This window comes from Vulpes vulpes, chromosome 13 (assembly GCF_048418805.1).
Source record: "Vulpes vulpes isolate BD-2025 chromosome 13, VulVul3, whole genome shotgun sequence".
Lineage (NCBI taxonomy): Eukaryota > Metazoa > Chordata > Mammalia > Carnivora > Canidae > Vulpes > Vulpes vulpes.
In genome coordinates this window covers 134004471-134015652 of record NC_132792.1, presented here as the reverse complement: position 1 = coordinate 134015652, position 11182 = coordinate 134004471, and the positions used below count along the sequence as shown (strand labels likewise).

The 11182-nt window shown below is 34.5% G+C and overlaps 1 protein-coding gene across 6 annotated transcripts in view; it reads right to left on the bottom strand.

Annotated features, from left to right (window-relative positions):
- Positions 1–512: 512 nt before the first annotated feature.
- The window catches only part of SUCO (SUN domain containing ossification factor), an 86402-nt gene continuing 75732 nt past the window's right edge, over positions 513–11182 (bottom strand). For 4 of the 6 annotated variants that reach the window (XM_072733041.1, XM_072733043.1, XM_026001278.2 and 1 more), the window contains 4 exons: positions 10059–10213; positions 9506–9597; positions 3615–3670; positions 513–2559 (listed from right to left, as the gene is read on the bottom strand). In XM_072733041.1, the coding sequence (XP_072589142.1) occupies positions 2116–2559; positions 3615–3670; positions 9506–9597; positions 10059–10213 (747 nt within the window). In that variant the 3' untranslated portion in view covers positions 513–2115. The remainder of the gene's footprint in view (positions 2560–3614; positions 3671–9505; positions 9598–10058; positions 10214–11182) is intronic. The other 2 variants (XM_072733042.1, XM_072733045.1) reach the window with 1 other exon arrangement.

Sequence of the window (11182 nt, the reverse complement as noted above, 5' to 3'; positions counted from 1 at the left end):
TGTTAGAAGAAATAAAATGAGGCTATCAAGGAACATTGAAAGCTTATTTTATATACATAGCTTTGCTTCTTATCAGGCACCAGTGACACTTGGCAAGAACTGTTTCTTCCCCTCATGTAGGTATAATCTCACCTGAAATTATAAAATGTTATGCTCTGGTTAGATGTGTAAAAGTTTAAAAGTAAATTGTAAAGCATTATACTCTATTTAGATGTAGAAAAAATAAGAAATTAGTAGTCCTCAAGATAGCATCTGTTAAGAGGAAACTGCATACATGCACTCTACTAAATAAAGATCAAAACTCTTATTTTAGTGTTTGAAATGGTGAAATTATGATTGTATAGAGAACACAATGTTTATGTGTAAGTTCAATCAGTATAGAGGTGGCTGAAATGTCATCAATTATGTAATGAGATGTTACTGTATTTAGTTTTTAATGTGGCAAAAACTTCAATCTATGTTCTGAGTAATATATTTATAAGTTCTCCTTCCAAGAACAAAAGAGCCAGTAATTAATAAAGACAAGTGTTCAGATTTATTTGGAAATTCACAGTTTCTAATGGCACTACAGCTCCGTAGTTACATACTGAAAGTCATCTTTCCACAATACTGGGTGCTGCACACAGATTGTGTACCTTCCCACTCTCCCTCTGCTCTCGTCTGGACCTCTTTTCAATGAGTTTCTATACAATCAGGCCCTCTTGCTCTGAATGGCTAATTGTACAGACTGGAAAAAAATTCAAATCATCTAAAACATACTGTTAACCTAAAAGCAGCAACTTAAACAAACAAAAAAGGCTTTAAATAGGTCACATTACAAACAATACCCCCAGAAAGGTATTAGACGAGTTTAAAAACAGTTATTACTAAAAGTGCTCAATAAGTTATAACTTAAGTCTTACAACACAAAATGGTCAATTCTCTCCCTTTCAAAAAGAAACTTCAGACTTTCACTCATTACTGTACAAACACACACTAAGAAATCATTGTATTGAAATACAGTTGCTGCCAATTATTTTTAAAGAAAAAAAAGACAAAATGAAAACAGACACATCGACATCACACAACGTATACCTCTGCACATTTGTAGCCAATACAAAGCAAACATCAAGGAATAATAATCCGTTTAGACTTGACCAATTAGACAAGGCTTGACAAACTCACTAGCTGGTTCCGTGCGTATGTACATAGGCAGTGATTATATCATATGAGACCTGGACTCATTTGACAAACCTTCAAATGTTCTATTTGTAGTAACAGGAAGCAATTACCTGAAAGTCTGGAGGATTAGTGCTTATTGTGAATGTTTAAAATGTAATGTAGCTAATGAAAACCCTTACAAGTGGTTACTGTGTTAAAGACGTGAATTTATAAAAAATTTATTTCCAAATACCAGTTATTTGCAAGAAAAAAATCTTGTAGGCTTTTTTCTTTTTTCTCATTGAGTTAATAGCTAGAGAAAAACAAATGAGAATAAGTTAAATGAAAATATCAGTATCAAGGTTTACCTAAAAGAAGAGACAAAAATTCCAGCGAGTTTTTGCTTCAAGTGAGTTTGCTAAACAGAAGTCTATTTGGCAAGTCTGCAGGATCTTTACACTGTCTGACCCACATTACTGAACTTCAGGCGCAGATCACCTTAAAGCCTTGTAGTGTTTGCAGCTTCAAAAAACTAACAAAGTTATAAAAGAAATCAAATGACAGAAAAAGTTCTCCCTCCTCTTCCAGTGGCATTATAAATAGACAAAAGGCACATAAATATGGGAAGGTGCAAGAAATAGGAACAAAGCTAAAGGAAGAGGTTTAGGCTTTCATTCCTATCCCACCCAAAGGAACTGGGGCTTCCAAATTACGTTTGTCCCAGTAATTAATCTGTGAAAAAAACATCTTTATAAAATGTCTACCATTGTCCTTGTAGGAAGTGATCAGCCTTGTAAAACTGCAGCTCATTAACCAAGATTGACACAATCCCACCTACTTTTTTTAAAAAGGCAGAAACCATAATTTCTGAATACTTTTCCCATTAATATTTTCTCCCTCCCCCAAACCCTTCAAATACCACAGACTGTTCTTCAAAGAACAACAAAAGTCTCCAGTATGAAAAGTTCTATTATTTTATATATGTCCCGAGACCGCTGTGACACCAAATGTTCCCACGGTGATCTCTTTGTTTCCTTTGATTATGTCATGCAGGCTCGGCAATGATCCTGACTTAGTCTGTATTAGAGTTTTTATCAATTTTCCTTGGTCTTGGACTTTAGATCGCCTTCGTTTTAAAGCCCTCTTCTCAGTTTTTGTCTTTTGGGACTGTCCATTGCACAGACTTGTGCAAGCTGAAATGCCACAAAAGTAAGACTCTTCTGACTGTGATGATGTTTCCGAGCTTCCTTCAGATGGAGGACCCTTATAAGAAGAATGATAAACTTCTCCCATATTAGAAAAATCTCTCTGGTTCATAAAGGGCTTCCTTCCTTTTAGGTCTCCATTGGCTACTGGGTGCAATGGATCTGCTGGCTTTATGGTTTCAATTTTTTCAGTTTTGTACTTGCAGCGTTTCTTCTATAACACAAATTTTTTAAAAAGATAGTAATGAGACCTCCAATAGTTAACTCATCAAAACATCTAGACAGCTGGGCTAATGGAGCAAAGTACCAACCCAATGAGAAGTAAAACAGTGTTATGAACAGCATAACATACTGTTGTGTTCTGTATAGACACCACCATTACCTTCCCATTTTATAAATACTACTCAATCAAAACTCTTTACTTAGCAGCCACCTCTGAAAATAGATTTAGGAGATGATAACTAACATCTGAGTACTTACTAAGTACCAGGTATTATCTAGTTGCCTTCATGTGTATCTTAACTTATTGAGAAGTGAGTATTTTTATCCCCGGTTACTAAATTAGAAAACCAAGGTTCTGAGGTTTGGTTCTCTGCCCAAGTTACAACACAGTAAGTGGAGGTTGGGATTGAATCCTGGACTATTTTGGCTCTAAAGTCTAAGTTCTTTCACCTAGAGACCATTACCTCTAGTCAAAATGAGTACAACTTAGAGAGGCAAAATGGAAAAAGCAGACTTTGTAAACAAAAAGTATATTTTGAGTTTTACCACTGATTTATTGATAGATCATGCAATAGTATAAACCTTCTGAATTTCAGCTTTCTAATATCAGCTCCGGGATACTACCATCTCCAGGCTGCTGTGAAGATTAGAGAAATAGCACATGTATACATTGTGCCTAATAAGCACTGATACTCAGTAAATAAGGACTATTAGCCAGGGGTCAGCAAACCTTTTCAGTAAAGGACCAGGCAGTAAATATTTTAGGTTTTGCAGGTCACATACTGTTCCCTCCTGCATATTCTTTTTCATCTTACAACCCTTCCTTTAAAGATGGTTCCAGGCCCATACAAAACAGGCCACAGGCCAGATACAGCCTATGGGTCATAGCTTGCTGACTTCTGCAACATTTACTTATATCATTACTATGACTGGAAATAAACAGTAAATTTAAATAAGGACCACTTAAAGATTATATTAAACCTTTCTACCTAATTCATCTATAATCACATAATTACACCAACACACTAAAAACAATCAAAATATTACCTTTTTTTCTGGAGAGAACTTGAGGGGTTCTACGATGTACAAATCATTTGGGTCTACTATAAATAAGAAAAAATAAAAAGCAGATATAAAATGTAGATTATGCTATGATAAACACTAAAACTATATTGTCCCTTAGTAATTGTTTTCCTAACAGATACTGTGAATTTATAATTATAACATACTAAGCATTTATTTATGCATTTTAAATTAGTAAAAAGCGACAAACTGGAAGAGATGGTACCATTCTTATTTTGGGCTTGGTTGGTTTCCTTCAAATAATTTCCCTAAATTTTTCATTGATAGCTGGTCATCAGCCAACAGTAAGGATCCTTTTCTTGGGCCCAGCCCAAACCTCTTACCTGATGAGAAGGATAACACCACCAGGTAAACTAGTAACAAGCCTAGAGATCATCTGAGTATTTCCCTAAAAGACTAACCTACACTGTGTCACAAATGTGGGTTAATTATGGCAACAAGCAGCTGTGACCAGGTATGAAAGCCAGTTAAAGGAACATACACACAAAAAAAGAAATTTAAGAAGTTTTTTCTTATTGTATTTTACTATGACTAAAACTATGAATGCCAAAATCTAAAAACAGCTTGAACGTGCAATATAAATGACAAAGTAATACTGAATAAACACTTCTGGCAAGGTGAGTAATTAAAAATATTCATTTTAAGGTTCCTAAGATTTCATTACTTTAAGCACATTAAAGACAGCTGTATACCACTTTCACACTGACAAGCTATATTTCTTGACAAGACATTTGACTACCAGATAAATGAAATCTCAGTCCTACTGAACCCATTAAAAGTAAACAGTATGTGGTCTGACAGAACCAGAAGTTTATAAGTAGCAAAATTCACTATAAAACTTCATATACTGGGCAGCCTGGGTGGCTCAGCGGTTTAGCGCCGCCTTCAGCCCAGGGCCTGATCCTGGAGACCTAGGATCGAGTCCCACCATCAGGCTCCCTGCATGGAGCCTGCTTCTCCCTCTGCCTGTGTCTCTGCCCCTCTCCCTCTCCCCCTCTCTCTGTGTCTCCCATGAATAAATAAATAAAATCTTAAAAAAAAAAGAAACTTCATATACTGCAAATTTACTAATAATGCGATTTAACTAATTATGTTTTTTTTTTACATTATGTCCTAGAAATCTGAGAAAGTCATCAAATATATAAAAATATATAAAAAAAAAATCCAAACATTCCTCCAGATAGCCATTTCTATCAGGTTACTAATCTCACTCCAATTGCTTTTTAAAAAATAACACCTACTTCTAGGAATGGTTAACTATTACTCAGATCACCCTCTCTATTGAAAGCAACTAAATATGGAACTTTTAAAAAAAAAAAATCACTAAAAGCACTGAAGAGCAGCCAAGATTAACTAGGCCAAATTTGAAGGAAAAGTAGGAAGTCAAACAATGAAGTGGAACACAAAAGTCATTTTTGTCCTGATGGCATTTGCTAGTGCATGAGTATGTGAAGTTTAGTTCTGATGATCAAGAGAATAAGCTAGAAATCAAATCTTCAGACCCATCCAGAGTAGTAGTCTAATAAGACACCCTCACTCTCCCCACAGTAAGCTAGGACTCTACAGAACTACTCTCAGAGAAAGAATTAACCCATGCAATGCAAGGATTTACAGTCCAAATTCCCATCATCTGGTGGTCCAACTAACCTTACAAAACAAACAAAGTAAATATAAACCAATTCTCTCTGGAATAAGACCTACCTTCTTGCTCTCAAATTATCCCTACAAATTTTTCAAAGAGAAGGACCAACACACAAAGGTAAAAGCACAAAAAGACACAAAGCATCTTGAGCAAGAGCCAGTAGACCCAATTAATGAACAGATTCACAAAGTCTTAAGATATTACAATTATAAAACATAAGACTAAAAAGACAGCTATACTTACTATTTTTAAATAAAAAACAAGCTTGAAAATATCTGCAGGAAACATAAAACAAAAAAAGGGGGGGATCTAGATGTTTAAACAAATACTAAAAGAAGTCCTAGAAATGAAAAATATAATAACTGACATTAAAAACACAATGGAAGAATGTAATAGACTATAGATAGCTGAAGAATATACGACATGGAAAACAGATTGGAGGAAATCACCCAAATAATTCACAGAAAAGCAGAAAGAATGAAAATAACAGGGGATGCCTGGGTGGCTCAGTGGTTGAATGTATGCCTTTGGCTCAGGGCGTGATCCTGGGGTCCTGGGATCGAGTCCTGCATAAGGTTCCCCATAGAGAGCCTGCTTCTCCCTCTGCCTATGTCTCTACCTCTCTCTCTCTCTGTCTCTCATTAATAAATAAAATCTTAAAAAAAAAAAAAAAGTTTAGCGGCATAAAGTGAAAAGGAAGTTAACATTGAATTAAATGGGTACTCTAAAAGAGAATGAGGTAGAGTGAATATTCTGGGGAAAAAATAATGGTTAAGAATTTTCCAATACTGATAAAAGATACCAATTGAGAGATTCAAAGAGCCCAACAAATTTAAAAAGGAATAAAGAAAAAAAGATAATGTTTCAGTATGAAGGGAAATAATGGCAAACGGAGTCTCAGAAAGCAGAACTGAAGAATTAAGAAATTGGTATATATGTGAATAAATGTAATGAACATTAGTGTAAAAAATAGTATACCTTGTTGAGTTAAAACTAAACAAAGAAAATAAAGAATTTGTATACACAAAACAGTAACATATAAATGAAGTTGAGGATACAAGATCTTCGTATTGTTCAAAAAGAGGTAAAAGTATTGAATAACTGCAGACTTTGACAAGTATTTGTAGATGCTAAAGTACAAGAAAATGTCAAAAAGAATGCACAACTTCTAATGACAGAAAAAGAGAAGAAACTTGTAGCTCTCAGAGGGAGAAAAAATAAAAAGAGTTAATAGGCAAAAGATATGCAAGTACCTTTTTGCTAATAAATTTTAACATTTGGATGAAATGGAAAAATTCATGGAAATTTTAAATTTAAAGTGACAAAAAAAATAATCAGTTTCCTTTAACCAAAACTCCTCTTACAAAGAAAATACTGGACCTATGTGACTAATAATTCAAAAAATAATTATAATCTGAAACTCTTCCTGAGAACAGAAAATAAGAGAATGCTGCCCATCTGATTTTATATACTTTACACATCAAAACCCAACAGTCTGAAATAAAAAATTACATGCTAACCTTATTCATGAACAATAAGATAGCAAAATCCCTAGAGTATCACACAGAATTATGTGAAATTAACAGTATGTACACAAAACATACACATATATAATGTATTATGACCAACTTGTGTTTTTTTAACAATGTAATAAAAATGTAACTCTAGAAAATCAATTAGTATAATTGATCAATTGATAATTGATGTTAAGAACTTTAATTCATTTTAATAAGAAGATTAGAAATAGTCATCTTAAAAGAAGCTTAAAAAGTATTTGGTAAAATAAAGCATTAATGGGGAGAGGAACTATTATTAACAAGCTAAGAAGAGGAACTTCCTTTGATAATGGCTATCTACAGAACACCTATGAGAAATATAATACTTAACACTAGGTGTTTTCCCTTTAAGAATGGGAACAAGACAAAGGTGCCTATCAGCTACTTCAACACTGCTAAAATGCTAGCCACTGCAGTTAGGGAAAACAGGAAATAAGATCTATAAGGATTGGAAAGGAAGAAACAAAAATTGTCTGTAGCCTCAAAAAGTGTGCCCGTGTTCACAGAAGCTGCCACTCTGTCCTAACAATAAGTAAAAAAGCTGAACAAACCAAAAAATCAACTTTTTTAGCTCCTTCAGAGAAGTGAGCTCACAAGGCAAACTACTATCCCCAAACTCAGAGATAGGCAAATACAGTGAATCACAAATTACTTGGGCAGAAACCTCTGTGGGAACCAGTGCTCATATAGAAAAAAAAACTATTAGTTGATAAATTGCTGGATGCTCAGTGTGGATAAATCTGTAAGTTAAAAAGTCTAAGGAGGACATCTAGTCAGAGGGGAGCCCTCACACTTTTATGAGTTGTATTTTTAGGAGCTCTACCAGGTCCTCACCATTTTGAAATATTCCAGAGTAGCCCAATGTGGGACTTGATCCCAGGACTCCAGGATCATGCCCTGAGCTGAAGGCAGGTGCTTAACCACTGAGCCACCCAGGTGTCCCAGAGAGTATTCTGTTCTTAACAAGGCCTGACTTTAGGAACTATTTTAGTAGAGCTGTACCTGCTGGTGTTTTATCAGAGCCGAACTGGCCTAAGCAAAAGGAGAAACCCAACAAACACTGGTGAAGTGTACAGTCCAGGGACAAAGGCCTGCCAAAAGACCGAAACCTAATCACAGGAGTCCACAATGCTTCCTCTACCACCACACCTCACCACTATATTATGAAAAGATATTTATTGTAATTCCTTTTACCTAGTGCATCATGTCCCATCTGTCAATAAAAAATTACAAGGCATTTTTTTAGAAAAGCAAAGAACACAGTTTGAAGAGACTAAACAAACATTAGAACTAGAGTTAGATGACAAGAATGGTGGAATTATCAGACCAGGAATTTTTTAAAATTATGATTAGTATGTTAAGAACTTTAATGTTAAAAAGTAGACAACATGCAAATATAGATGGATAATGTAGGCAGAAAAGTTCTAAAGAAGGATAAACAAAGAAATGCTAGAGATCAAACACAGTACCAAAAGATAGGGAATAGCCTCAAACTGAAAATGATCAAAATAATGTGTAGTGCATTTGTATAATGGAATATTATATAAAGATACAACAACTATATTCAGTGACATGGTGAATCTCACAGTCAACAGTCAGAAGTCAAAACAGTGGTTATCCTGGGAGGTGATGGACAGTGTCTAAAAGAGCACAAGGAAGTTCCTGGGGTACTGGATAATGTTCTCCATCTTAATCTGGGTGTTGGTCATACAGGTGTGTTCAACTGGTTTATGAAAATTCATCAAGTTTTACATATGACAATTACATTTTCTTACATGTAATTCTTCAATTAAAAATTTCAGTTGTAAAAGAAAATCAGCCAAAAGAAGAAAAAAAGAAAAAGGGGGAAGAAGAGTTTTACTAGTCCTAAGTAAGCACACATGTAATGTAATGGGTTAAGTCTGTGAAGCTTTGTGGAAATAGTAATGCTCAAATGCTCAGCAATGATTACTTGAAAGAGTTAATCAATTGAAACATGCTGTTGTTACTAAAAGAAGGGAAGTCTTTAAAAGAAAGGGAAGCCAGCCAATAATTATTAAGAAAGCCATTCTAATTGAAATACATAATTAACTTGGTTATTTTAATACTGTATAAAGATAAGTCTCTTAATAAGTGCTAATTTTAAAAGAACAGATATAAAAAAATAGCCACTCAGTACACATTCATTCATTTAAGTATTCATTGACTGTTAGACAATAGAATGCTATTATAGACCCTGGCCTATAAAAAAAGAGATAGACTAGATTTTTTTTCCCAGAAAGTGCCTCACAGTCCTAAACTAGAGACAAAAGGGGTCCTACCTGTACAAGAGGAGGAGGCAGATAAGCACAGGGTGCTATGGGAGCACATTCAGGTTTTCCAAATCTGTTGAACTTTTTCAAACATCCCTTTCTAAAAAGAAATACTTCTAAACAGGAGCAGGTGCAAACAAAGCTACCAATGGCTAATTAAACTAAGCCCCCCTTCCTTCCCCACCCTCTGGGTTTTTAGGAACAAAGACAGTAAGTGTGAAAATGATACAGTGGCTCTGACATAGTACAAACATGAAGGTTACCCATTATTCTGTTACAGGTGGTTTCGAACACAACATTGACATTGTAATTATGCCAGAAGTAAGTTAGAATCATGTTTATATATATATATTGCACAAAATCTACCTTCTTTGCCAGTTAACTGTAAAGACTTGGATCTGATGAGTGGGAATGAAGTTCTTCTTTTCAAATTCATATCATCATAGGAAGAGAAACACCTAAAACATGAAGAAAATGAGCACAATGAGTAAACTATGTATAATTTACTTTGCACTTGGAGCTTGATAGAAGCTATTGAGAACTGAACATCCACAGAATACTAATCTCTAATGTAATACTTCAGTTATTGCTATTACATGTAAAAAAATTGAGGATCATTGTCTAAAAGATGCTATATTAAAATACCTACTATCTTCTCCCTTTGAATTCCACATTTAAGCACCTTTCATAACTAAAACATTTCAAGGGTTTATGTACTTCCTATTAACGTATTTTTCATACCAGTCTACAGAACCTTCCAGATACAGGACTATCTCTTGCTAGTTACAATGATGTTTTAACAGTGCAGTTTTAAGATAATCATATGGGAAAAAGAAAGTATCTCATTATTTGCTTATTCAAATTTCTCAAAATATAAAATATAGTAAAAATAGTGAAATAAAATGTTGATATATACTACCTTTTTGGGCTTGGATATTGATTACTTTTAGGAAGTTTTGAAATATAATCTCCATCAAATTGAGAATTGTTTCGACAGCGCTGCATACAAAGCATCAGTCCCAAGACAACACAGAGAACCAAAGATATGACAAGATAGCTTTGTCGATCTGAAACCTGAGAGGAGAAAAGGATTTAATAATTATTATATTTTATTTTATAGTAATGTTAAATATATTATTATTTTATCCTGTCATTATATTATAATTTAAAAATTATACTATAATAAATATAATGGGATATAAAAATCAAAGGACAAATAATTTTAAGCATTTTTTAATATGTTTCAAAACCATAAAATGAAGGGCATGCACTTAGAAAATGTCCTACTGAGATCATTTTTCTTCTCTTCCCCCCCAATACTTTGAACATTTTTAAATCTATGGAAAACTTTTAAAAATAGTAATGAACATATTCATGCCTTTTCACCTATGTTCATCAATAGTTAACATTTTGCCACATTTGCTGTGTTTTTCCATCTGTATTATTCCTACTTGGGGAGAAAAAAAAATCTTGCTCCTGCCTAGTCTTTACCATCTTGTAATACTGAACCTGCAATTACTCAGTTATTTAAGCCAAAAACACAGGATCATCCTTAGTTCCTCATCCCACACATCCGATCTTTCATCAAGGCTTGTCTTTCTCTTCAACATTCCCTGAATTCAACAACTTCACACTGTTTTCCACTTCTAAAAATATAAGTCCAAACCAACATCACCTCACCCAGGTCACTGCAACTGCATCCTAATTAGTCTCCTTCCCACTTCTGTTCTTGCTATTCCCCAAGAGGCAATTCTCCAAAGAGCAACAAACAGGGAGTTTCTCAAAGTGCTGTCAATGAGATGACCCATGTCACTTCTTAATTCTTTCCCTAAGAGTAAAAATCAAACTCTAAATTGCTTATAAAGGCCTTTATGACAGGGTCCCTGGCATATCCTGAATGTACTTCTTACTCTCCTTCTCCTCATTCTATTCCAGCCACCAACCTTCTTTCTGCCCTCAGATATACCACACAGTTTCTAATCATGGGTCCTTTGCCCTAGTGCTGCTAGTAACAGGTTTGTTCTGACCCTAAGCCTCCTGTGG